Genomic DNA, 19,264 nt, shown 5'->3' with positions numbered 1-19,264 from the left:
GATGAATGCATGTTACTGGTCAGAGCGTGAAATCAGCATCGCTCAGCCCAAGTTGTCATTTCTTCCCCCCAAACAAGTCACAATGCCTGTGTTCATGGGGGCGGTGGTAGAGGTCATAGTAGCAGCTTCCAATAATAGCGATGCTAGTGTGTCTGCCACTGGGCCAAGCACTCCGTGGGCAGTCCCACTGAATCCTCACACAGGGCCGTGAGAGCGGTGCTGTTATCCAGTCCACTTTTATGGGTGAGGGCACACTGAGAGAGGTGAGGTGGCTTCCCCAAAGCCACACAGCTAATACGTGGCAGGACAAGGTTTGAGGCTAAGTTTCTTGGTGACAAAGACTCATGCTGTTCACCACTCTGCTGAGATGCAGTCGAAGAGGACCTGGTGGTGGTAAAGGGTGTGCAGTGCCCATCCCGTGGCGCACACGTTAGCCGGTGTTTTGGGATTGCACCTGCCTGTTGGTCCATCGTCACGGGCTGGCTGTTTGAGGATGAGCGAGGAGGTTGCAGGTGGACTGTGTGTGTCTCACGGGCTGGCTGCTTGAGGATGAGTGAGGAGGTTGCAGGTGGACTGTGTGTGTCTCAGGGGAGAGCAGCAGCTGTGTTGCTGGAATACTCTGTCTCTCCTCCCCAGATATGGAGCGGCACATTGAGGAAGATGAGGTCCGCTCATCAGCAGACCTTCGGATTCGGAAGTCACAGGTAGGACTTCCTCTGGTCTAACAGTGGTCTAGTCCAATCTTTTATTCTTTTTCTTAGCTCAGGATTTTTTAAAAATATAATTCTTACTTGGAACTCAGTTGAAGAACTGGTAATGGGGAGCTGACCAGGGTAAAGCAGAGGACAGGGGTCCAGCCCTCCTGGCCCCTCTCCCGCATGCTCCTTCTGCAAGGAGGCCCCTGAAGGACTTCCCAGGGCTCCCACAGCACAGCTTAGGATTTCATATGCCTCTTTGTTTCATAGGCAAGGAAACTGAAATCTCTCTAAAGATTGTTTGTCATTAGTTGTCCAGTTTGGAGTTAGGCTAGTTGGTGGTCATCAAAGACATGATCCTTGTCCTTAAGGAACTGGCATGACGTTCGGGTGGCATGAGGAACCTACTATGTAAGACCTAACAGGGGAGCAGTGTGCAAAGACATAATCTAATGCTTGTGCTGCCAGCATTAGAAGGCCTCGGGAAGAATTGGGGGTAGCCAGAGGAGCCTGGGCCTTGGGTGGGTAGGAGTGCCCACGGGGACAGGCTCAGGGATGGAGGCTCTCCCAAGAGGCAAGGGGACAGGAGCAGGGTGTGCGTGCGAGTGCATGTGTGTGTGTTGGTAGCAGCAGTGCTGGTGACGGGGCCGGGGTAGCGTGAAGGGTGAACGTGAAGAAGGGCAGCCCACTTGGATAAAAGGCTGTTGTGGGACAGTGGACATTGAGGTTTTGGTAGGGAAAGTAGTACCATATCCCAGAGGTCCCTGACTGCTTGTCTAGGGCATGTGATCACAATCGAGCAGCCAGGGTGCATTTACTTCAGGCCGCAGTCTGCCGGGAAGGTAATCTGGCAGCTGCTTGAAAGCCGGATCAGGGTAGGGAAGAGGCAGGAGGCAGGTGGCAGGTGGGTCCGAATTGGGTTTTTGCAATGACTTGGTTTCTGAATTTGTGTGGTGGTAGTGGGTTTGAAAAAAGTATAAAGATTGGTGATTTTTCAAACCAGTAATGCTTAATGGCTACTGAGTGAATGCATCAGCTTTTCTAGTTAGAAGCCAGAAAAGTTGGGGAGAACAGTTCGAGTAAGAACTCAGGGTCTTTGGCAGGCACTGGATGTAGGAAGGGAGTCTGGCAGCGTTAGAAAGCGAGCCAAGCATTGTGGCAGGAAAATGCTCCCGTCCACGTGGGTGCAGGGCCCTGAGATGCGCAGGTTACCTCGTCTGGCTTCACAGTCGGCATGTGACGCCAGCAGGGCAGGTACACATGCTGAAGACATACTTTGGAAAGGTCAGCGGTCTCTCCCATTATTGTAAAGTTAGGAAATCAAAAAGCTGAGTTCTATATATTGGTCTTTTTTTTTTTCTTTGTTGTTGTTCAGGTATGTTGCCTCCATTTTCCTCCCACTGTTCTTCTCCACCCCACTCCACCCCACCCATCCCCACCTCCTCCCCTTGATCCTACCCCCTTTGGCTTTGTCCAAGTTGTACCTCAACAATACAAATAAGCAAGCAAAATATACATTGGTCTTTTGATTCCAAGGCCAGTGCTGCTGGAGACCGAGCTGTGACAGTTAGGGACCTCCCACCTCCCTCACCCCCTGGGGCTTACTGCATTTGACATTATTCCCACAGCACTCCGTCCTCTCCCGGAAGTTTGTGGAGGTGATGACCAAATACAATGAGGCTCAGGTGGACTTCCGTGAACGCAGCAAAGGGCGAATCCAGCGGCAGCTGGAAATCAGTACGTGTCTGAAGTTTGGGGTTGCTTCTTTATGTTTTCCTGCCATGTGGTCGTCCGTCCAGGCTGTGAGACCTGGGGAGGAGGTGCAGCAACCGAGCTTGTGGCTTCCGTCTCACATCCCGTGGCCATGCCCAGGACAGGTGTTCCAGCGCTGACACTTCCTGGATGCCGGTTCTTGGGCTGAACGGTGGCTCCATGTTTATCAGGCCCAAGTGATTTTGTTCTTGTGGGAGCCAGCATTCCCTACACATAGAGGAGAAATGCTAAACAGTTGGCGTCTGGGGAATTCATGCCATATTTTGCTGTCTTTCTGATCGCTAAGAACAGTTATGCAATGGAAGGTGCAGTGCTCGTTGCTGTGCGGAGTGATGACGTTAATGGAGCCGTGGCCTTTAGGAACTGAGTAATGTGGAACGCAGGGCCCCATGGGATGGCGTGCTCTGTAAGTGGAGGAACTGTAGGAACAAGGACATAGTCAGAAAAACACAGGTGTATTTAGGAGTGGCATGTTGTCCAGGGCCTGGGAAAGCCTGCATCTGGGAGAAGCGGTGTGAGGTTCACAGGGATGGAGGGAGGGCTCACCCAGGAACCGGCTCTTTGTCCTGAGGGCCTTGTGCTCCGTGGCGTAGTGATGGGGCCAGTAAACGTTCTGAGTTGGGAAGGAACATGGTCAGGTGTATGTTTCAGGAAGGTAATTGCTAATGATGTTCAAAGATGAATTGGATTAGGGGAGAAATTAGAAGACAGATGAGTCAGGAGACTGTTGGCGGAGTGTTGTTAAGGCCACGGTCAGGCCACGGTCTTTGTGGTGGAGTTAACAGAGTCTTAATTTCCAGAGAACTTTAGAAATGGCATGCCTTGACCTTGTATTTGATGCGTTCCTTCTTTTGTTATGAAGCCGGCAAAAAGACAACAGATGAGGAGCTGGAGGAGATGTTGGAGAGTGGAAACCCTGCCATCTTCACTTCTGGGGTGAGTGACTCGGGAGCTGGGGCACACACCCCTCCACAGGGGAAGGAGGCCACTGGGGAGTTCCATTCAGGTGGCGAGCGAAGGGTGGACTGCAGGTGCAGGGAGGCAGGGCAAGTGAGGGGCTCCGCAGGAGGATGTGTGAGGGCTTCAGGGGGGATGGCGGCTGATGGCCTGTCTTTGTGTGGCGCTCGTAGATCATTGACTCTCAGATTTCCAAGCAAGCCCTCAGTGAGATCGAGGGACGGCACAAGGACATCGTGAGGCTGGAGAGCAGCATCAAGGAGCTTCACGACATGTTCATGGACATCGCCATGCTGGTGGAGAATCAGGTGAGCGGCCGTGGCGGGGAGGAGAGGGAAGCTCAGGGTCTCCCGAGGATGGTGAGGAAGGGACTGGGAGCCAGGTGGGGCGAGGTGGGAGAAGGATCAGAATACACTTAATGGAGAAGCAGGATTCCAGTATCCCAGGGAAAGGAATGCACTCTTGAACGCTGACGCGTGGGGCAGTCTCGGCTTTGTCGTTCTTTCCTGGTACTTTGGCCTCACGGTTATTTCTAGTTAACTTGGGGTTTGATGTGTCTGTCAAGTGCACAGTTCTGTCTGGACTCAGGATCTCTTTATTTACTTTTTGCAATTAGAGATTTGGGCTCTTAATGATGATGCCTTAAAACGGTCTCCTGGTATGAACTGTTTCACTGGTAATAATGAAAACTTGTGCTCTTTCCCCACTGAACAGTGAAAAGTTAGGGTTAACAGTTTCAATTTTTTCCCATTTTTGTTTTTTATTCTATATTTGTTCTTCCAAAAATGTTGACACTTTTTGCTCAGGAACAAGAGCACACACACAGTTAATGAAGGAATAGCACGATATTTACATGAAAACTCGAAACACTCTTGGAGCTTAGCGGGATGGCTTGTTTCGGCCCTGGGTGCACTTCTCGGGGTGTAAGTCCTCGTCCCTGGGTGTGGTGTTAGTGACACATAGTCAGATGGCGCCCGGTCCTTACGAGGCAGTCAGCCACGGCCCGTGTCATGGTGTCGTGCCACCATCACTGCGGACCTGCAGCTGCTCGGCCAGCTGGGAAGGATCTAGAACTCCCTCGGGAGAAGGAGGGCAAAATCTAACCGAAGTGGCAGCACTGCCTGGCTGGTGGTTGATGGTGGTTCCCTGCTCAGGGCTCAGGTGCCTTGCCTCCACCCTTCTGGCCTTTGAGGCCATGTGTCTAGTCCCTCCAGCCCCACTTGTCTTTCTTCTCCCCGCACTGCTTTGCCGAGGAGCTGGTTTGAGATTCAAGTGCTGGTAAGTGCCTCCTCTGCTTACAGACCGCTGTAACGTGAAGGGTGGGGCTGAGGAGAGTGTAGGTAGGTGAGGAGAATTCCCATCCTAAGATGCCAGAGGTTAATTGGAATGACACAACTTCCTGCCGGGAAGTGATAGCTGGGAAATGGTTGGGAATCTTGTTCGGGGACCAAGCCGCGTAGCTTGGGTGCACCCCGTATATCACCTAAGGGGCCTGGGAACATCTCTTACAGAAAGCACATAGTCCCAGCCTCAGATATCACACTGAGTACCTGCAGTGTGCCAGGCACCCTTCTATAGTAGTGAGCAAACTTAGTTCAGGACACGTGAACTTGGTTCAGGTCCGAATGGCCAGAAAGAGGCCGGGATCCTGGTAACGCCCTAGGAACATGTAGTTGCCAGGCGTCTAGGCAGTGTGCTCCAGGTGACCAGCCCAGTACCTGTCACAGAGAAGCGATTCAACAAGTGGCCACCAAGGATGGGAACTGCGGGTAAATCACGGGGGAAAAGGGGAAGCGTGCCTTCTGGAAGGCCGCACATCAGGCTTTCTGGATGCTCCTCCTGGCACTGAAGTTTATAGTGTGGGGACAGCTAGGACTGCCCTGGGGCGGGGGCGGCCGTTGAGTGTGACCAGGGCCTGTTCTCTGCAGGGCGAGATGTTAGATAACATAGAGCTGAACGTCATGCACACAGTGGACCACGTGGAGAAGGCCCGGGATGAGACCAAAAGGGCCGTGAAGTACCAGGGGCAGGCCCGGAAGGTGAGACTCTCCCGCCGCCCTCAGAGAAGAGTCCATTTTGTGCACTGTCTCTCGCTCTTTCTTTCCTCCGCCTACCGCTTTTTCTGCTGCTACCGCCTCTTGCATCTGGGGCAAGGGAGCCATGATTGACCGTATCGAGAACAACATGGACCAGTCAGTGGGTTTCGTGGAGCGGGCCGTGGCTGATACCAAAAAGGCCGTCAAGTATCAGAGCGAAGCTCGGAGGGTGAGCGCCTTCGTCCCCGCTGCTCCTACTTGCCTCTCCGCTCTCCGGTCATCCCCACTCATGTCTTCGAGCCTATACCTTCTCTCCCTGTCCTGGCCTCGTCCAAACCCCTGCGTCAGCCTTGCCTAGAGACTAGCGGTCCTTCCCTCCCAGGGGTGCCTTGCATGGATCTGGCTCCCAGGCCCTCACCCAGGAACCCACACTGAACGCAGTTCTGTAGCATGAATGTATCGCCTGGGTGTCGCACTTGCACAGAGCTTGTCACCCTTTCAGATGCTACACTCGCCTCTCTCTGTCTTCAGAAACCTTCTCTGCACTGTTGTCTGCTCCCGCAGGCCTGAGCTCTGCCCCCTGTTTCTCTGCCATGAGCCCAGTGCTGAGCTGGTTGCTGTGTAAACATCTCACTCCTGTATCTCCTGGATCACCTATTACTTCCGCTTCATAGATGAAACCGTTGAGGGGCCGGGGTGAAGTACTTCAGTAAGTGGCTTCAGGCTGCCTAGTCAGCATAGGGGCTGGGGCTCAGGCTCAGATTCCAATTATGCTCTTCCCACACACCGTCCCATCTCCCCACCCCACTTCCTGCTGGCGGCCCTGATGCTGGAGCCCTTCCAGCTTCTCTGCCCACGACTGGTAGCCAGCTCTGTGGCTTTTGCTTTTTAGACTGTTCTTCTCTGTTTCTCCTGGGCTCTGATATTTTTGTTCTTCAGTTCCTTGTTTCCCTCCTAACTTTACTTACTGCCTGCGCAGGGATGTAGGATGCGGGGGAGTTATTTTACGTGATGGACCCAGGCTGGTTCACAGCAGGACCATAATCACGCTTTTCGATCCACAGCCACCGGGGCGGCCAGAGGGCGGTGCACTTTATGGGAGAGAAGGGCAGAAGTGTGACATTAGGGCTATGTCAGAATCACCTTTACATTCCTTCTGGAAAAGGAAAGACGAGTCACTTTATGTCTTGGCCTGTTGCTACTTGGTGGCTTTGCTATCGTTGTTGCTCTTCTGTCTGTTCACATGTGCGAGACCGCAGTGTGAGCTGAGGGCTGATAGAACCTCCGTGTTTCTATCTGGAATACTCTGCTAGCCAAGAAGTAATCTAACAGATATAAAATATCCTGATAGATGTGTCCCCGGAGAGAGGTAGGCTCTTTTCTTTGAACTGATAAGATGCTTTCCCCGTCGAGGTGAGAGGGGCTGGGTTTTGGATGAATTGTCGTTGCTTTTTGGTTGTTTGCAATAACGACTTGTGTTTGTTTCTCTCATCCCTCTCCAGAAATTGATAATTATCATTGTGGTAGTAGTTGTGTTGCTGGGCATTTTAGCGTTGATTATTGGACTTTCCGTTGGGCTGAAGTAAGGGCGGCCTGAGAGGCTGCTGCACTGAAAAGTAAGTAAACGGAAGGTTCTCGGGACTCTGTTTTGGCTCCCTGGGATTCTTTCCCATTAGCCTGGGATTTCCAACTCCACGTCTCCCACCTCGTGATTGTCCTCGCACACACTGAGCTCTCTGAACCTTCCAGTTGCCTGTGCATTCTTGCATCTCGTTAAAATTCTGTTCTTGGGTTCTGGCTGCGGTCCGTGGGTTGGGTCTCCTGTTCATTCCTATCTGGTGGGTTCTGCCCCGCTCTTGCCTGTTAATGGATTTCGCCCCCATTCCCGGTCTGTGTGAGCACCTCATTGGCACTCTCCTTCCCCAGCAAGCATGCTCCTAAGCTGGGCACCAGCTGTATTTTGGATCTGGGGATTGTCTTCTGGATTCTTGCTGGATTTCATGGATGTCGGGCTTTGCTTTCATCTCCTTTTCAAGTAAATGAAGCTTTGATTTGGAATTGGGGTCTGTAGGGGTTTGTGTGTGGCTGACTGGTGCGATTGAGAATAACTTAGTAGTTAATGTTTTTGAATGTTGAATTGTGCCAGACGATATACTCAGCACCGTGTACACATAACATTGCCTCCTCACCCCTATGAGAGACGCCCTATTATAACCCACATTTTATAGGTGAAGACACCTCGGCTTAAAGAGCAGTTACGTAACAGAACCAAGTGTGAACACACAGACAATAGTGGACCTAGGAGGGTCCTTTGCTACATCTCAGTTTCTCTTGGTACAAGGTGGCTATTTACCATTGTCTACAAAGTCTAGCAGGATAGTGACTTTAAAATTCAGCCTATTAATTCCTTGAAAGTCTGGCAGAGTAAAGCCGACCCCTGAATCAGTTTGCCCTGTGTATAGTGGTAACATAATACGAAAGATTCAGTTATTGGGACGGTTAAAACTTAGGACTGTTCAGTCTGTGACTTCTCGAATATCATTTTTTCTGAATAAAATATAGTATTTTTTGTTTAAAAACTCAGAAAAAGGTGAACAGAATTAATGTTTAATATTATGGCTGATAACCTTGTGGCATATTTACATGCTCAGATGTAGTTTTATACAGTTCAGGCTGGTTTTCTAGTTATAGTTTCCTATAGTTTTTTTACCCAGTTACAAAATTATAAGCATCATTCCACACCACTAAAATCTCTCTATAAATCTGATTTTCAACACAAGATTGTGAATATACTCTCAATTATTTCACATTTCCCCAATGTTGGAGGTTTGTTATTATTGTTCTGCTATTACTAATAGTATGACTAACTTATATAATAGTGTTCTCATTTCTGTTTTGTCTTTATTATAAATTCATAGAAGTTGGATCACTGAGGTAAATAGATAGAAATATATTTTTTAAAGAAATATTTTATTTTTGTTTATTTTTAGAGAGTGGGAGAGGGAAGGAGAAAGAGAAGGAGAGAAACACCAGTGGTTGCCTCTCACATGGCCCCCACTGGGGATCTGGCCTGCAACCCAGGCATGTGCCCTGACTGGGAATCGAACCAGTGACCCTTTGGTTCGCAGGCAGGCACTCAGTCCACTGAGCCACACCAGCCAGGGTGATAGAAATATTTTTGAGACTCTATGAACTACCATGTTGATGCCCAGAGCTGACCCTTCACCTCCTTTCTCTCCCCCTCCTTCCGTGTGACCAGGGGGTCTGGAAGCCACGTGACAGCACTAACCATTCCTCTCCTCTGGAGAGATATGCAGCAATGAGGTGATCAACATGTCTTCAGTAATTAATTGATTGGTTCTTTATTCCCCCAGCATTTGGTGTCTAGCCCTTTATTATTATCAGGTTTTTGCTTTTAAAGTTCAAGTTTTGTCCTGACTCTCATTGGAAAGGATGTTAAAACTAAGCAGAGGCATAATAGTGGTATCTTCTCATATCCTTGGGTGAAAGATTTCTTGCAAATTCCTAATGCCCTTTACCATTCCTAATTCCAGGAATTCAGACTATAAATGGATCTTTTTTTAAAATGAGGAGACTCGTCAGTATATTATTTTCCGCTGACGTGCTACGTCACCGAGCAGTTGTTGAGTTGCTGACCCTGACGTGTTCCCTGTGTCCTAACGCAGTCAGGACGGATTTGTTACTAGGTCTGGACTCTCCGTCTCCGTGCGGCCTGAGAGAGAGAGGTCTCTGAACAGGAGGGAAGGAAGACAACCTGCGTTTCTCCTCCCTGGTTGTGTAGCAGTTACTGCTCTAGGAGAACAATGTTACCCCCTTTTCAGACAGGAATGTTTGAAGCTCAATAAAGTTGAGAAACTTGCCCAAACATATATAACTGATAAGGTAGAGTAGCCGTAACATAACCCCTGAACTTTTCCGTATTCTTTTCAGTGTGCCTTTCTGCCTTCTAAGGAAAGTGGAACGTAAGGGGAGTCATGGAGAAGATTCGTGTCCCAGAAAGCTTCTGAAGCGTGTATTTGAAAGGCGCTGATGTGGGCCCCACAGAGAGAATAGGTGTTTTTTTTTTTTTTTTAAGATTTATTTAATTTTTAGAGACATGGGAAGGGAGGAAGAAAAAGAGGGAGAGAAATAATTGATCGGTTGCCTCTTGCATGCACCCCGGCTGGGGACGGAACGGCAACCCAGGCAGGTGCCCTGACTGGGAATTGAACTGACGACCTTTTGCTTTGCGGTACAAGGCCAACCAAACTGGGCCACCCTGGTCAGGGAGAGAATAGGTGTTTCTACAAGTGGTTGTGCCTCCCCACCGACAAGTCCTTCTGTGGGAACAGGACAGCTTGTGTGAAGGGCTAGAGAAGGCCCAGAGATTTTAGAAATTTGCTCTCTCGTCATAGGGCTTTGCTTCTTACGCAGCGGGATATTGCATTTCAGGTCCTGTCTTGGGCATGCCTGTTGGGTTTCTCAGGCTTAGTGTTGACTTTGCCCAATATTCTCCTTTTTCCCGGTATTTCTGAGTTCTCCTCTCCACCTTCTAGGTCTGTGGCTGATCTCAGTGTTGCCCTTCACCATCACCCTGTGCACTGGTCAGCTCCCCTCCCCTGCCTCCCTTGCAGCCCGACCTCACTCTTGCCTGGTGCGGCCACCTTGTCTTCAGATGGGAGTGGAGTCTCGGTGGCCTTGCTGAGAGAGTGGGACCCATTCCTTTGTCTCCTGTGACCACCTGTGCACCCGACCCAGCAAACCGTCTAGCCCTGGAGGAATCCGTCTACCCAATGCAACCCTGAGTTTTCCTCAAACGCTTCTCTCCCGGAGTGCCCAAACCAACCTGGCTTCTCTTTCTTCCCTCCGCTGTGTCAAATTTTGCCTCGCACCTTGGAAAGCCAATGATTTGAGACCTTCCCAAAGTGCTGTATTTTCTACCTCACGGAGTATTCTCCTCCCAAAAATTGCATTGTACTTTTTAGGAGGGTTTCTTTAACAAAGTAAAGGGATTCTTCCAAGTTATGGCAACAATAAGGTTCGGACTTGAGTCTTCTACCTGGCAGGATCCCAGTTCTCACAGTTTGCCGTCCTTGTGTCTTGAAAATAGGAGGGATTGGCAGATGTCTTTTTGGTCCGGGAGCTGACTTGTTTGCAATTCAGCCTTAAATTAATTAAGCTCAGCACGTTCAGCTTGGTGGCCGCCTCTGACATTCGCCTGCGTCGCATCATGTTTACTTCAGGCGGTGCCAGTGTGATGCCGTCTTCCGAGGGCACCATTTGCGGAGGCTGACAGCAAGGGGTGTTTGTTTTCACGGTCAAGTCTTGGAAACTGGTTGCTCAGTGTGAGAGTCAGGCTTTGTGCAGCCGCTGCCTTGAAGCCAAATATGTCCTGCTTTAAGAAAAAATTTTTGGCACAGGTGCTCGAGTCTCCGGCTCTGGAAGTGCTTCAGACTGGTGCCAGCCTCAGTCACTCATTTCATGTGTTCCAGATGAATTTCTGTCATTCTGTGTGATGTAAATATTTTCATGTGTCTCTCATGAATAGGAAGCTAGAAGTGGAGGACATTCTAACCTCAAAAAATAATCTTGATCTAGGCTAAAAATTAGGTTAAGAGACATATGCTTACCTGCAAGTGAATCACAGTAGTAATACGATCTTCCCGTGTCATCGAGAAACCTGCTGGTTCAGGATGAGTCCTGGGAGAAACAGAGATCTCCGGGGTGAGGACTAAGTCGATCTCCACTGAGTCTGTCTGCTTAGCAGATTGGCTTGCCAAGCTTTGGCACCTCCCCCTGCCCACTGTCGAGGCTGGGCTTGTCCTGAGAACATCCCAGAGCAATTTGGTATCATTTGTGTGACCTTTGGAATGTCCTGTCTCCGGGGCTGAGTCAGTTGGGGGACACCAGGGACTACTGAGTAGCTCTTCCTTCTACGGGGTTAATGAGCTTGACAGGTTCTTGGTCCCCCACCCCCCTCCAGGTCTTGTCGGGGAGGAAGCAAAGCAACAGCCAGGGCATTTTCAAGTGTAGTGACTGTGCTGGCCCGGCAGTGAGTCTCTTCGATTCCCTGCTGGTCCCTGCCTGTGTGTCTGGTTTATTAATATATTTCAGCATTGATTTTAATGCTTTCTAAGACAGGGTATGCACCCTCACCCAGGCACTGCCCACTGGCTTCCTTCACAAAGGCTACTTCCTCCCAGTCATCGCCCAGCACTCAGACGGAGCCGAGGGGACGCCCTCAGCTGTGAAGTCGACAGTGGACTGGCTCCCGCAGCAAGGCCAGACAAGCTCTAGTCACAGGCTTTTGCTCTGCTGAGACCGAGGTCTAGGGCTTATAGTTGGGAATACAGTTAAGTGAAGGGTTTTGTTGTTTGTGTGTTTTTAAAAATGTAAACTTGATTATTTTAATGCTATTTAAAAATAAATGACTTTATATTGATTGTGCAACAGTTCTGGCTCTATTTCCCTGCAAAGCACTCAGTGACTCGGTGCCACCACGTGGTATTTTTGTTTAGGCTCTGGAAAGGGGTTCAGGTCTTTGTTAAACATGCTGGGTCAGGCGGATCAAAGGTTCTAATCTTTGAAAGTGGCCCACCTCTCAGAGTGCAGCGGAACTGCATTTGAGTTCCAGGCTTGAGTGCTCCCCCCAGAAGGATGCGGCCCACTCATCGAAAGGACTGGCTCTAGGAGCCAGTGGGTGGATCGGTGTGACGGTGTCTAGACTGCAGGACACGCGAGGCGCTGTCCTCAGACAGGGCTGTCCCCTGAATCTCTCATCCAGAAGCCACGTTCCTGCACCCCGGGTTCTAGAAGCCAGATCCATCTCCCCTCCGCATCCTCTTCCACGTCCAGACCCATGCTGCCTCCCTTCCTTGGGACCTGGGCCTGCACGGTGATGTTATTTCTCATGTGCTTTTTCTTTCCTGGTCTGGGTACGCAGAAGAAGGTCATGATCATGATCTGCTGTGTCATCCTTGCAGTCATCTTAGCTTCCACCCTTGGGGGCATATTTGCCTGAAAAAGGTGAGCCATCTGTGGGGAGGGGGAGGCCTGCCTTGGTGTGTCCGCAACGCCCATGTCCTGTGGGCGCTCGTTGTCTGTCGCCAGGTGCCCTAATCTGGGCGGGATCAGGTGTTGGAAGAGACGAAGGTTGGAGGAAGCTGGGAAAAGATGCTTCCTAGTGAGAAAAGGGAGCGAAGAATGAGTTGGTAGTAGGTAGATAGGGAGACGGAGGTGGCGGCCCGTGCCATTCCAGGTCTGGTGGCAGAATGCTCTGTACAAGGGCGGTGATCTCCTGTGGCAAAATTTGGGCCGTGTCATCTGGGAATGGCCGAAGGATAAAGAGTCAGTTCTTGCATTAGAAGCACCCTGAACTCTTTGGAAGAGGGCCGCACAGTAAACCGGATGTAAACATATTTTCTCCATTACAAGGTTAGGACAAATTAACGCAGCCTTGTGAGTAGCCTTCCACCTCTGCAGGAGCGGGACTAGTGATCCTGATCTCGAACACCTCGCTGTGTAGTATTTGATTTTCCCTCCACCTCTCTGTTATCTCTTGTAGCCCTCGCAGCTGGATCCAGGACTCGCATTTTTAATCCTTCCATCTCGGTGGTGCCATCACTTCCCACCGCGGATTCAACAGTGACTCCTCTTTCCATTACGAAACCTCTTACGGCACAGGGCATCCATCAACCACCTACACACAGTTATGCAGGGGAGGCTCATGACAATGCAGAGTTGGGTGGCGGGCAGGCGTGAAGGAACAGGGAGCACAGAAACCCCTCGCTGGTCAGAAAGATGGTTTAAGGGAATGGGCTGCAGGCTCACAGGCACCTTGGTCAGGAAATGAAGGCAGACACGGCAGCCCACCCAGTTCATCAGGATCTCGTGTTCACTGCCGCAAGCTCACCAGGGTCAGGGCACTTGTTACGTCTCTTCAGGTTCTCCTAGGTCGCACCCTCCCCAGCCGTGTGCCTGCTTCCTCCTTCAGGGTCCACGGGTCTCCGGAGTGAGGGGTTCAGCGGTGGGCAACTCGCACGTCTTGCTCAGCGCTGTGTCCCGTGCTTGGCACAGTGCCTGCCGCTGACGGGTGCTCCGCTGTCTGTTGACATAATTACCTGTAATTAGGATCTGATTTCTGCTCACGGACAAGTCCTTGGACTTGACTCTCCAGCCCTTTAAGGCACCAATGTTAAATGGTTAGTACCAGAGGCTGCATAAAATGCCTGGAATGGGTGGATCTACTTACGTAAAAATGGAACAGGATCCCCGTTACAGCAGCTCATGCTGCAAAGTGCTGTCTCTGTGGGTGGTGATGGTGGGGTTGTATCAGTGGCCTCTCACCCTGCTACGATGGTTGGCCCCAGGAGGGTGGTCCACTGAACTAAACGTGGGTCCAGAACAAAACTACCATGTTTAGAGTACGGCCGGACTGGCAGCAGTCAGCAGCACCGTGCTCTGTGGAGGTGAAGGGTTAGGTGAGAAAGGTGAGGTGAGATTCTCACTCACATCCCCTTTCCCTGGTGCATGTTGCTAGCTGAAACTGATGTTGCCGGCCAGCAGTGGGCCCCCGAAACTGTTCCAAACACTGCCCCCAATTCAAGGTCCATGTTTGTTCTAGGCAATTTAGTAATTAATTATATTACAAGAGGTTATCGAAACTTACACTAAAAATAGTATCCAACTTTTGAGGACCACACAACTGTTGAGATAAATTTATACTTTTGAAAGTGAATTACTTTCTTTGCAGATCTTTTTAAGAAAGCGGGATAAAAACATTTGACATTTTAGTCAGTGTAGTCTACCCACTTTCAAAAACAAGTGGTTTAATATTTCTGTCAATTTGTATTTCCTTTAGTTTGAACAATGGATAGAAAGCTACTGCTGGCTTTCTACTGTTCAGAAGTATTTATCTGAACAATAGATTAATCTTTGCAAAGGCAAAGGGAGCTGGAACCTTGGGGCCCTCATTTACCCAGCAGTCACTACTCGAGGGTAGTGTGGCACACGGCACTGGGCTAGGACCTGCAGGGACACAAAGACAGAGCCACTCTTCCTCCTCAAAGAACTCAAACCTGGGCAAGGCCACACTATCTCTGCTTTTATCAGTTCCTTTTGCTGAGAGGCAAGGGGGTGTTCCTGGCCATATTGTACAACGTCCCTGCTTCCAAGATTGCGAGAAGGTGGTAGCTGGGCATAAATAAATGTATGTTGGATTAACATACGTGCTGCCATTTTTTTCTTTGCTTTCCCAAAAACATGAGTTTGTTTTTGTAAATAGTACAGTGTTACAGAAACTGGCTTCTGAAGTGTGTGCGTGTACAAGTTAGTGTGGACATCAAGTCCGACTTGCATCCACGGTGGGAGATGCAACCACCTGCTGTAGCCCTGCAGATGTTCGCCTACAGCCAGCGAGGGCCTGGGCTCCCGAGAGCCCCTCAGGCCTGTTTCTTCTTCATTGAAGGGATTAAGGGGGACCAATGAGAAGTTATAACCTGAGCTGATACTCAAATTTTATTTAATATCAATATAATGCACTTAAATCAGCAGATACAGTACAATTGTTCAGAAATCATCCACAGCACTTGTATGCTGGGTTCTGACATCAGAGCTACCAACACCCCTCAGGGTCAGCTAAGGGAACACAAGTGTAGATCCCTTCTCTCTGGGCCTTTACTTCTCATGTTCTCACTACACGCGTTCAGGCAGGTAGAACTTGCCCCAGTATCGCCCCTTCTGGGTCAGGTCATAGGGGCTCAGGAACTTCCGTATCCCCAGCATGTTGGCGGTGGCTATGCGCTCAAAGGTCCAGGGGTTTTGGTTGTTACGTTCTCGTTCCTCTTGGTCTTTCCGCATCTTCTCTAGCATCTCACGGGTCACCACCTTTGCTGGGAAGGGTAACTTGTGGGCAACCTGGCTGAGGAAACCTTGTACCTCTTTGAATTCACAACGTCCGCCCATCTCTACTATGAGGCGGCCAGTCTTCACGGGAGTCACGTAGTGATCAATGGCACCTTTGCCTCCCCCCATGCGCTGTCCCATACTCTTGCGGGTGATGGGCTTGAAAGGGGCTGGTACTCGCCACAAGGCAAACATATTCTTGGGGTCCATGGAGCGGTTGATTGTCAGGCGCATCATTTCGAAATGGCCCCAGTGGAGGTAACCACCGCCCAGTGCCTAAAAGTGAATGGAAGAATTAGAAGCACACAGGGATTTAGGTATCTTTTATGAGCTCTATTCTTACGTCTTTTATAGCAACTGTGGCTTCAACAGCACTCATGGAAATAAGAGTTCTAATAAGTACTGGAAAGACTGAGTAATAAGTGAGAACAAGGGTGGACTCACTTCATAGGTAGCCAGGAAAGGCCTCTTTGAGGAGGTGACATTCAAAGCTGAGGCCAGAACAGTAAGAACGAGCCAAAGGAGGAGAGACGAGTGTTGCAGGCAGAGGAGTGGTGTCAGTGAAGGACTGATGAGTTAGAGAAGCCAGCGTGGCTGAAGGAGAGTGAGGAACGGGGGCTGTGGGCTGTGGACATGAGGTTCTGAGAGGCAGGCAGGGGGCTGATCACGCAAGCTGTGGGAAAAGGACTTTAAAACATCGCTCTGGCTGCCTGATGGGAAATAAAACCTAGTCCACACCCATTTGTGTAGCTACTGACATTCAAGCCTTCCTGGAAGCTACTGAGTAAGGGAACAGCTGTCTGACATCCTAAACACTGCATAGTTTTATTTTTTCAGAGGCCTGAGAAGATCTCATAGTCTGATTATGGAGTTAATTAGGTAGCCTCTTTCTTGCCGGGATTTTACGTTACTTTCACTCTCCATTAAAAAAAATTCGTAACTCAAATGTTTACTGGTTATTGCTTGTCAGTTTAAAGAGCAACAGGTGGCAGTTTTAATGAAACCAGTGAAGGCAGAGACTCAAGAGTATGAGATTGTGTTGATCCTGGCTCCCACCCTGTAGCTGCCTGACGCTGAACTCAACTCACCAAGATTGCAAAACTGCCTTCTGTGAACTCAGTAGCTTCAGTCGAAGGTCCCTGTATGTCACGCAAGTTTTTGGGTTCTCTTCTGACTTTTGGCACAAGTGGTACCCTTTCAACAAATCTCAGCTTCGGCTTTTCAGGAATGGAAACATCTAAAAGGAGCACAAGTAAGGATAAGTGAACTGCACATCTCGAAGGATTCATTTTCTTCCTAGAACCATTTGTAGCAACCAGGTGAAAGTGTTACATAAAAGTTACTATGGAACCATAGTTGCAAAATTATGTTAGTTTTTTCTTACGGATGCTGTGACAGACAGTGGGACCCTCTGGCTGTGACAACGGCTAATGTAAATGTTTTTGAATCTTTGAAGAAGTTTTACCTTTAAACTCAAATGCATTTATAAATGTGCACTCTGTGCCTACCACTCTGAAGGGACAATTTGGGACAGCACAGAGATAGATGTAAGACTCACAGAATTCCACTAGTCAACGTTTTTTTTTAAAACTTAGTGCTGAATTGAGCTTATGCTTTACATGCATTATCTCACTTGATCTTTTAAAACAACTTTATAGTCTTGGTAATTTTTTAGGGCTTCCTTTTTAAAAGTTTTGAACTTTTTAGTTTTACACACATATATCAAAGGGCCAAATAAAGACACACAGCTCAGTGAATTATCACAGAGTGAATGCTTAAACACACCCACATAACTATCACCCAGATCAAGAAACAGAATGTGAACCAGGTAGTATTTTTCAATCTCCATTTTACAGAAGAGGAACTGGGAGCCTAGAGACATATTATGATTTGGTTTAGGCCATCCAGTTAACACAGCAAAGCCAGACAGTATGACACTTAAAAAACCTACACTGCCTCTGGATGTTAACGTGGGTAGCGGAAAGAATACTAGATTGTACGCGAAAACACCTACATTCTCCTGCTCTGCCACATTCTTGTTGGGCAACTTATGACCTAGGACTCCTGAGGTCAGTGCCCTTCCCCTTCCTGAGGCCGGGGCGCTCCATTAGAGACTTGCACACGTCCTGCCGCGTGCAAGGGCGTGCTCCGTGGGGGTGGGCGGGCTGAAACGCAGGTCAAGACACCCTACATCTATCACGTCTGGCGTTTTGGGAAAAAAATTAACTTGTAAGTCACTTAAAACATTTCTATAGTAAAACAAGCACGGCTCCACAATTGAGTCAAATATAAAACAGAAGACTTCAAGGAAATATCAAGTTTTTAATGGGCTATTCAGAGTTACAGAAACTGCCCCCGCCCACAGGTTTCTATACAAAGCTAGAGAGAAACAGTAATGCTTTCTTCAGCCTATAGGTCCATATGTACTTCTGGGGCAAGTAGTAGTGTAACAATTATGTGTAGAAGATAAGGCTCTCAGAGGTCCCTTGCATGTTTGTGATCTCCAGTATATTATTAAAAAAGGGAAATTAGATTAAAAAATTGGAGTTTACCTTCAATATTTACATTTAACTAATGCTTTTCACATAATCTGGTTAAGTGGCTGCATATATGTAACATCATTTGGAGAGAACATCTAAAGTCTGAATTTGAGGCCCAATGGCCCCAGCTGAGGGTGGACATGGGAGCTTTCCCATTAGACATTTGCTCCCTAAAAGCAGGGGCCTAAATTTTGGGTCTTTAACTAGAACACTGCTTGGCATAAAGAATGCCCTCAATGCGTATTTATTGAATGAGTGAGTGGAGATAGAAAGCACAGGAACACTCCGTCTTCACCCCCCCCCCAACCCCGCGCTGGGTCCCATCAGACAAACCGCTTACAAACATGAAAATGACAGACCAGCTCTCACCTTCAAAAGTCGGCACCGGGAGCAGCGTCTTCAGGCCAGCACTGGCGGGCGGGGCTGCCCAAGAATCTGTACAAAGACAAATCAAATCAAACGAGGAAGGCGACAAGGCCTGGGTCAGATACACTCTGGGGCAAAGGTACTCCTGATGGAGGTGTCTTGAGTGGTGGGACGCGGGTTCCACTAAATTGCTTCGCAGGCCCAGGCGCCCAAAGAGACCACCCAGCCGGGGTCTCTGGGCGCCAACCTCTCTAGGCGGCTGGATCTCTTTTGCACGAATCTTATGGCAGGAGGGGCAGCAGCAAAGCGCAGCCCCTACCGGCGCTTCGGCAACCGCCTACAGGGCTCTTAGAGCGATACAGGATATGGCAATGGGGTGGAAAAAATGGACCGCCCGTGGGACCGAGCGGGCTTCTGACCTGATAAAGGCACTCGCAGGAGGGGCGCGCTGGCGCGAGCCAGGAGACGCCACATGGTCACGGGTGTCCAGCGGCGCCGGGCTCCCCACAGCGACCACGGAGGTTACCTTGACCCAGAGTGTGGCGCTGTAAGGCCCTGCTGGAATTCGCTCTCTCCGCTCTCCGTCGTGCCGGAAGTTACATTTGCGCGAGTCCCTTCCGCAGAGATTCCCCACGGAAGCGGAAGAAGCCGGAGCTTCTGGGCATGGGTTCCGGTGCTGGCTCCTGCCGGTCTGGAAGGGCTCCCCTTTGACGCTCTGGGGTCTGCATCCAATCTGGGGTATTTCCTAGATACGGGTGGCAGGACGCGGAGTTTTCTCCGCGGATTACTGTGCTGAGAAAACCTGGATTCACATAGCAATTTGATTCTGTTAACCTAAAAGTAAAAAAGTCTAGGCAAGAGGCAATAACCTTTGAAATCCAAAAAGAATTATAATTCTGCGAAGCAATGTTTTAGGAAGACACCCAAATCGTATTTAAATTGGGAGGTGAAGGCAAAGGGTATTTATGACAAAAGGAAGGGGAATGATTACATG

General features: G+C 49.4%; 2 protein-coding genes across 11 annotated transcripts in view; one reads left to right on the top strand and one right to left on the bottom strand.

Annotated features, from left to right (window-relative positions):
• Positions 1 to 13,223, top strand: part of STX3 (syntaxin 3) — a 38,330-nt gene extending 25,107 nt beyond the window's left edge. For 2 of the 10 annotated variants that reach the window (XM_053923905.1, XM_053923898.1), the window contains exons 5-10: positions 637 to 704; positions 2,324 to 2,432; positions 3,331 to 3,404; positions 3,599 to 3,733; positions 5,354 to 5,464; positions 10,096 to 11,911. In XM_053923905.1, the coding sequence (XP_053779880.1) occupies positions 637 to 704; positions 2,324 to 2,432; positions 3,331 to 3,404; positions 3,599 to 3,733; positions 5,354 to 5,464; positions 10,096 to 10,266 (668 nt within the window). In that variant the 3' untranslated portion in view covers positions 10,267 to 11,911. The other 8 variants (XM_053923903.1, XM_053923904.1, XM_053923900.1 and 5 more) reach the window with 8 other exon arrangements.
• Positions 13,224 to 14,964: 1,741 nt separating this feature from the next.
• MRPL16 (mitochondrial ribosomal protein L16) lies at positions 14,965 to 18,873 on the bottom strand. Its single transcript, XM_024574119.4, has 4 exons — positions 18,690 to 18,873; positions 18,274 to 18,339; positions 16,453 to 16,601; positions 14,965 to 15,640 (listed from the first exon to the last, which is right to left on the bottom strand). The coding sequence occupies exons 1-4, from the start codon at positions 18,742 to 18,744 to the stop codon at positions 15,155 to 15,157; spliced, it is 756 nt and encodes a 251-aa protein (XP_024429887.1). The 5' UTR covers positions 18,745 to 18,873; the 3' UTR covers positions 14,965 to 15,154.
• Between the last annotated feature and the right edge of the window lie 391 nt (positions 18,874 to 19,264).

The sequence above is a fragment of the Desmodus rotundus genome, chromosome 5 (assembly GCF_022682495.2).
Source record: "Desmodus rotundus isolate HL8 chromosome 5, HLdesRot8A.1, whole genome shotgun sequence".
NCBI classification, from domain to species: Eukaryota; Metazoa; Chordata; class Mammalia; order Chiroptera; family Phyllostomidae; genus Desmodus; species Desmodus rotundus.
The sequence above is the reverse complement of the archived record's forward strand: the minus strand, read 5'-3'. Positions and strand labels throughout refer to the sequence as shown.

Coding starts and splice junctions, on each gene's coding strand:
- MRPL16 (XM_024574119.4), bottom strand. CDS start 18,744: ATGTGGCGTCTCCTGGCTCGCGCCAGCGCGCCCCTCCTGCGAGTGCCT. Junction 18,340..18,689: donor CCTGCGAGTGCCTTTATCAG/GTCAGAAGCCCG, acceptor GTCTTTGTACAG/ATTCTTGGGCAGCCCCGCCC. Junction 16,602..18,273: donor CCCGGTGCCGACTTTTGAAG/GTGAGAGCTGGT, acceptor TGCTCCTTTTAG/ATGTTTCCATTCCTGAAAAG.